This window comes from Orbicella franksi, chromosome 7 (genome assembly GCF_964199315.1).
Source record: "Orbicella franksi chromosome 7, jaOrbFran1.1, whole genome shotgun sequence".
NCBI lineage: Eukaryota > Metazoa > Cnidaria > Anthozoa > Scleractinia > Merulinidae > Orbicella > Orbicella franksi.
Window position 1 is genome coordinate 15,786,282 of NC_138151.1, and position 7,727 is coordinate 15,794,008.

General features: G+C 38.3%; 1 protein-coding gene across 2 annotated transcripts; it reads left to right on the forward strand.

Annotated features, from left to right (window-relative positions):
* The first annotated feature begins 1,012 nt into the window (after positions 1 to 1,012).
* Positions 1,013 to 7,633, forward strand: LOC145491838 (uncharacterized). 2 transcript variants are annotated; one of them, XM_081471116.1, is made up of 8 exons: positions 1,013 to 1,121; positions 2,045 to 2,451; positions 2,686 to 2,811; positions 3,522 to 3,622; positions 3,766 to 3,819; positions 5,354 to 5,516; positions 5,825 to 5,893; positions 6,807 to 7,633. In XM_081471116.1, the coding sequence occupies exons 1-8, from the start codon at positions 1,094 to 1,096 to the stop codon at positions 6,879 to 6,881; spliced, it is 1,023 nt and encodes a 340-aa protein (XP_081327242.1). In that variant the 5' UTR covers positions 1,013 to 1,093; the 3' UTR covers positions 6,882 to 7,633. The 2 variants fall into 2 exon arrangements, with proteins under 2 accessions (XP_081327242.1, XP_081327243.1); XM_081471117.1 differs by lacking the exon at positions 3,766 to 3,819.
* Positions 7,634 to 7,727: the final 94 nt, after the last annotated feature.

The following is a 7,727-nucleotide window of genomic DNA, read 5'->3' on the forward strand; positions in this document are numbered from 1 at the left end:
TCTCATGCCACCGTTGGCTCCAAAAACCAGGGGAATGAAAGATCCCATTTCAACGTCCAGCACCCTCTGTTGGCACTTCCGCTTTGTCTCCTCCTCCTGCTCCTTAAAGATTGTGGATATTGGTTTTCCTTGGTTACACTTGGGGTAAACATGCGTTACTCTGACATCGAAAAATGCTATAACTCCTCGAGACCAAAAGCCCCCTGCCTTCATGTCCAGGCTTGCCTGCGGACTTGTCACCGCGCTTCCGAGGTTGAATCGCTCATTATCAAGAGGTTGTAGTTTTGGTTCGACTTCAACGTTGGTGCAAACCTCACCAAGGAATGAGGTAAGTAGGTTGCGAACGCCATCGTGTCTCTGCGCCACAAATCCTCCCTTTTTGCAAGACAGGGCATGGCCGACGGCATACTTCTCACCACAAACACACTTGCTTGGTAAATCGGACAGCGGCACATTATACCTTAAACGCAGAGAGTCTCTGAATTCTTGTTTATTCAGCACCAAGCCTTGATCAACAAGGAGCACCGCGGTAAGCCACGAGCTCGCACCCTTGTCTCTCGATTGATTGACTGACCCCAGCAGAACCGATGGTACAGTGGAATCAACACTTTCCATTCTCGATTTCACTGACGCAGTTTTCAAAGCTTGATGTTGTTCTTTTTAACTCCTCCGTGGAATTCTCGCCTGCCACCATGAACGTGCTCTGTGCGGTAATAGAATCTACGTGCGATTCTGTTATTGTCGTGGAAGCAGCAAACTGCTGTGGAGCTTCAAACCGTAAGTCAGGTGCGCCTAGCCCTCCTTTAGCGGGTGTCAAAGTAACAAGCTGTCGCAGATCACTAGGGAGGAGCTCCGTTTGACCGAATAGTGTTGGGAGAAGTAAGTCGTCGATGGCCTCTTGAATAGGGCCAACTTAATCTTCAAACGACTCTATTGTGCGCAACAGAACCGTGTCCTCCAAGATCCCCTGACGCCACAAGTCCAGGCCGGTGCATTCCATTCTTTATCTTCTCGCCTCATACTTCCACGGTCGACAGGTTTTGCTTGCGAGGTTCCTAAGCTAGCGTTTTCGTTGTAACAGGGTAAACGCAAAATGTCGACTAACATTGACAGGTCCCTTGGTAGGTATATCGTAAAATGACATTTAGATGGGATTCGAGGTCTTTCGTCTTTCGCAGGGGATATCAATTAACTATAGACGTGTAGCTCTACTGGATGTATTGAAGCTTAAGTTTGTTTTCTTTTCGTGTCGGACAAGAGCTTTGCATGTGGTAGCTAGTGTTTCCGAAGGCTTTAATTTTTTTTTTGAAAGTTGAATGCTTACATGCTTTGAAAACGTGGGAGAAAGAGTAACAAAAAACCGGTTGGACTTTTTTTAAATGCCAAATGGTATGAAGCTTGCTCGGGAAACTTAATGCGTTGTCTTTACAAGACTTACTATGAGATCGACATGATGACAAACAGCGTTCTGTTTGTCAGCACAGCGTTCAATTTTTGAAACGTCTTCACTGCGTAAATATTGCAGGATATTAATTAACACTTGTATTAAAGAAGAGTACGGGGATAATTTGAAGATTAAATTGATCTGGATCATGAGGTCAAATCTTATAAAAAAATGGTTCAATGGTATAATTTATTAATCATGTTTACGTTTTCTTAAATCTTAAGTAGGTTCTTTTATGTACCATAGAGTGTTTATGCTACATGAAATGCTTAAAACCTTTCTCAGCTGACTAAGATTGGTCAATGGCAACAGTCTTTTTAGGTTCACTGTCGTATTTTCACCATATGAATCCAAAATTCTTGCACTGATACTTTTAGAGAAATTTTCTTTGATACCTTTCCTGTTCAAAAAATATCCAATCTCCCCACACAGAAGAAATTGGAATTTCCTGGTGTTGGGGTGAGGGGTTTTTTAAGACCAGAAAATTTAGAATGTTAGAGGTATGGATATTTTGTATAGGAGAGTATATTTTTCCTGATATTCTTTTTCATGTACTTTATATACGAGTAATTTGAGGTTTTACTCTTTTTTTGTACATAGATGATATAATCAAAGAACAAAGAAAGCTTAAAAAGAAAACACAGAAAATCAAGACACAGCAAACTCAGAAAAAAGGAGTGTGGCAGCAACAAGGGAAACAACAAACTAGAGGAGCTGCTGCTAATCAGAAGCAGAGAAAGAGGATAGGTGGAAAACAGAATGGTCAGTCTGTGCAACAAAGACAGGGAACCCAGGACCGCAGAAGGCCAATAGCTGGAAAGCAGAGAGCACAACAAAAGCAGGCTACCCAAGGGCAAAGAAGAGCGATAGGTGGAAAAAGCCAAGGACGTGGTGGTGGGGGCAACCAAAACGTCAAGAGAAACACAATAGCAGGGAACAAAGGGAGATTTGGAGGGGCTAAGGTCACTGCAAATAGGCTGAAAAACAAACAGGGATCTTTACAAAGGGTTGGTTGGTTTTCAGTTTTTGGCCATGTTTTCTTCCTGGCTTTTATCTTTTTGGTAATTAGACATTGTAGAGGGGCCTTTAAGTTTGAGCATGACTAGAATGTAGGAGAGACATTCTCTTAGTATCTTTCACCACCCTGTTTTAAAAGCCCTGGCCATTATTTCCCTTGACAATTCACAAATGCCAATGAGAAAAGATAGCTGATCACATAAATTGTGTTATGTTGTCAACAGAGTAAGCAGATCATTTCCAAAGCTAAGAAGCTTCAACAGAACAACAGACCTAAGAACAGAGTGAACAGACAGACTCAACAAAGAGATGCCAGGCAAAATATTATCAATAACAGGAGAGGAATGCGGGTAAAATGAAATTCTCTTTTGCATTATATTCATAATATTATTGTGCTAAGACAGGTATGAATAAGTTATGCTTACTTTTCTTCACCCTTTGAAGTCGGTCAGTCGGTTGGTCGGTCAGTCAATTGGTTGGTTGGTTGGTCATTTGGTTGGTTGGCCAGCTGGTCAGTCATTCAGTCAGTTTGTGATTAGTATTGCTTGACTGTTAATTTTTTGTACAAAAGTAAACACCACTTAATAAAAGTTTGGGAATCTTAGATATAATGTAGGCAGGGGTCAAAGAACTGTGCAGTTCCACAAAATATCGAGACCAGTCAGGATTGATCGTTTTAAAAGTATCAAGGGTGGAGGGTTACAGAAGCTAAAATTTGTAGATGGGTTAGAAGGAATTTTAGCTTGAGCATGGTTTGCAATCTTAAAAAGTTTAGCCTAAATTTTTCAATCTTTTGTTTGTAATTTGTTTTCCTTTATGGTTTATTATAATCTCTTTCAACTGGTGTTTTTCTATCTTAGAAAACTGTAACAGTTATAAATTTTAAGTGGCCAAAATACTCAAAATACGGTGACTGAGCTCCTCTAAGGAGGGGAAACTGCAATACCTTTCATCGGAGGGGGATTGTTATTTTCTGGAAAGTTAGAACCGCATATTGAGACTATGCTGTTTACTTACTGCAATACTGTTGCTGCTGTCTTTTTATTTTGTATAAATTCAGGGTCCATTAAAAGGTAATAGACAGAACAAGAACAAGGCTCAGAATGCAAGAAATCTATCAAACAGAAACTTAGGAACACCCAAACTTCAAAGACAAAACAGGTACCAGCTATCTTTCTATGAAGATGAGCGTGCATGTGGGCTCTCATTAGCGTGGTTGTGTTGTATTGCAAGTTTTTTTAATCATCAAGATGAGAACATTAGATGTTTAATCTTGATTTATAGACACTATATCTTTTTTGCAGAAGAGGACTTCAATCTCCCCAGCTTACTGTCTCTATAAATAACCCCAGAGTTAGGTCAGTGGCATTAACTGATTTCTGTGAAGTTTTTCTTTAATTTGTATCTACATGTAGTAAACAAACTAGTCAGTAGAGAACATCCAGATTAGTGACTTTCAGGTTCATGTTGTGACCAAAACACAAGGAACTCTGTCATCAGCATACATGAAATAGTTTTAAAGCAGCTCTTGTATTTGAAAGCACTTAAGGACGGTGCCTACTAAATATTAAGGTTTTGCGCCAGGTTAGGACCACGCCGAAAAAGTAGATCTTTGCAAGGGCCATTGGAATCCACAAAGAAAAATTGGGGTAGCCACGCATTTTTTCCAGATAATCAGTCTTGAATCTCAACAAAAATGCTGACATCAACATTTTCTGAAAAAGAAGGAAAGGATATTTCTTCACAAATTTCCTTCGAAACCTCCCTTACAAACAGAAAAGCAAACACATTTATAAAGGTCTTAAAACTACGTGGTAAATGGTAACATAAAAACCATTTTTGGTATGTTTTTAATAACAAAATGGTTGCAACAGCGCTTTTAGTGTCTCTGACAGCCTTCCACTGGTTCAGCCAAAATACAGTCTAAATACCTTTTGGTCACAACCAGAAACTAATCACGTGTTGAATAGGCTTGCCACTTCAAAAGGTCGAGACAGCAGCAAAAATGTAGAAATTTTAAAAAATAATACAACTTTTTTAATTTTCACAAACATGTTTCGACAGTACATCTGTGATCGTCAGTGTGACAGTTATGAAAGTTTACAGTGATTTGAAACGTGCCTGTTACAAATCATATGTTACATTGCGTTGGAAAACAATATGCTAGATAAATTTCGAAGTTAACGGAAATAAAAAGATGCAGGTGCGCGTGCAGCTATAGGGAAAGCATCAAACTGATGTGTTTGACCTGTTGATTAAGGTCAGGCTTTTCCCACTTGATGTACATAGACTCCTTAAGCTTAACTTGGTACTTGGTAGGTGCAGAGTCTAAGATCTTGAAGCAGTCTAAGTTACAAGAGGAACGGCACGACTCTGAAGCCTGCAAATGCTTGCAAATGCTTGCCACTTCCATTTCATAACATAAGATGTGGAGGTAACCATGCAGTTTTTAAAGTTATTGATCTTTTTTTGAGAACTTTTGCAATACCTGTTACATTTTTTCCTGTCACCTCCCTAGAAAGTAAAACATTTGCTTATTTCGCACTTGTTTTGTGCGCGCACTATGCCGTCTGCAGGTACTTGTTCTGGGCTCCATACATTTGTTTCAACTGGTGGAATTTTTAAAAAAAGCACAGCCGTTTCAATGTGGGAACAGTTGTTATTATAAATGGTTTCTATGACCTTTCTTCATGATTATGTATTGATATTCAGGGGTTTTTTGGGCAGAATTTTTAAGCAAGAGGAGAGAATTGGTCTAAGAGAGATTCAGTAAGATGTTATGAAAAATAGAAACATTCAGAAAGAAAACATGTTTCACCACCAAATGCTCTGGAGAACTTTGGATATCTCTGAAGAAAAATCTGTAAGTTAACTTGAAATGTAATTCTTTAGATTAACAAGAAATCCACAATGGGAACAAGTAACAAATCAATTGAATAATAACCAGGCTAATACAAGGAGATGGAGAGGAGGTGCTAGAAGAGCTGGAGGTAATCCTTCAATTATGGGCCGTACTGAGGATCTCAGGATTTCAGTGCCAAACAATTTACATCGGGTGAGTTAGATACAGTTTCAATTTACTGGTATTAGGACTTCTTGCTGTCCATTTTTTTCTGTAATAAATACTAAAAACAGACTACTGCCATTAGTTAATTGAACATGGCATGAGAAAAAAAAATGCATGAGAGGAAAAGTGGTTCCTTTGCATTGCGACCAATAGACTCAGAATAACGAGGCACTGCTTGTAGTCCACCTACTTCACAGTGGTCTGATCTTGTCAATCAATTGTAAGGTCACAGACTACATTGGTCTCAACTCAGTGTTATTTCCTTTATTTACCGGAGGACAAATTTTCTCCTGCAGCCTGCTGCACTCAAGCCACTTTTGTACAGTAATTATGATCTGCCAATGAATTTGTCTGCTCCCAGAAAGGTAGGTAGTACAGGTTGTTTGCCTAAACAAGGCTTTGTTTCAAATGTTTGACACCTTTCTCCTTTGAGAATTGGTTTCCACCTAAGAGATTGTTACTTGGCTAATTGATGAAAGCCCTTATGTTGACATAATGGTTAAATTCCAGTTCATAATGTTGGAATTCTTTTTCTCTTGGAATTAATCTGGGGGTTAAAGGTTGAGTGTTTTCCCTCCCAAAACTGCTAGTAGGGGACACATTCTGTTTGTGAACACTGAATCATAATCTTGACCGCTTTATATTTGATGTATTGTAACATGACCCTAACAACTTACTAATACACAAAACAAACGTGCCAATGCTGCACTTCTAACTTGCCAAAAGTGAACATTGGTCAACCAGGAACACTACATGTAAATCATGGTCCCATGCACACAAACACATATTCATAGATTTGACAGTTCATTACTAAGTAGCAGGTGTTATGAAGTTGTATGCCCATAATTTTGCAAAGTAAGGTGACCACTAGGAAAGAGCTCAAATACCATTATAGTTCAATTTAGCACCCGCTGGGCTAATTAAAGTAGTTCAAAGTAGTTTGAGGGAGGTTGCTTATCTGGAATGGAGCATGCTTTACCTCGACTCCTTTTTAATGCTCAAACTTTGAAGAATAAACTTGCATAATCTTACTTTAACAGATTTAAATTCAATGTTACCAACAAATAAAATCATTCTTTGCTCAAAACTAAACCAAACTCTGTACATTGGGCAGTTATATTGGAAGACAAGATCATATTGTCGAGTGCATTTACTGGAATAGGGGAATGAATTGATTGGAAAAGGAGCACATATTGGAACATAGGCTGTTATTATAAAGCAATTTCAAATGTGGAGTACATGTATTATGAATTTGAGACCTTGTTTTGTTTCTTTCAGACCTTTGCAACTCTTAATGAGAGATTCTCCAGCTTCCCACAGACACAGAGTGTCAGGACTATTGTTGTAGATTAACATTTATTTTTTAACTGTTCAGTGTTATTTTATCCCAAAAAATTACATCAGTGTATTAATTATGTTTTGAAATTGCTTCTTTTCAGAGTTGAAGCATTTCCTTTTCAAGAAACTGTATACATGTAATGTCTAGAACATGTCTTGTAAAACTTACATGTACCTAACAGTTCATTTTTTTCGTATGTTGTATTTTGATCTTACTTAAACTTATCCTTATCTCAACTAACTTCCATAATTATGAAAAGGTCGGGAATGCCCATTGTCTTGTTTAGGGGTATAAATCAAGTATTGTGGTCTCATTGAGGTTAATCATTTTTTGTGTCAAAGTATCTTTTAGAGTACACTCAAAGAAATACTATTAACTCAAATTTTCTGATGAGCATCCTCAACCTTTTCGTATGGGAGTGCTCCCCCCCTCCCCCCCCCCGGGAACTAACCATGACCTCAGTTTGAATTTACTGTTATCCCTTTCTGTCTCTTTTTATACGTTTATGAAGCATTATTTTGGGGTTGCTGTAGTTTGAAGGTACATTGTAACTTTATGGCTTGCCAAATCGGTTTCTTTTATCTTTTAAAATGCTGAGTTAATTCTGGTTAACACCTTCAAACTGCAGTGTTTTACCCATTGTTTTATTTTGAAAGCTCGCAGTAGGAGTGGTTGATGAGTATGAGAAGTAAATGCAGATCAGAAAGAGACTTAAAATTTGTATTAGCTGATCAAATGAACATTAAACTTAGACGTGTCTATTCTATTTAGTGTTGTGAAATAATGGTTTTTTCCCCAGGTGTTTTTCCCATGCATATCAAAGCTATTTTGTAACTCCAACTCTGCACATGAAAATTCAC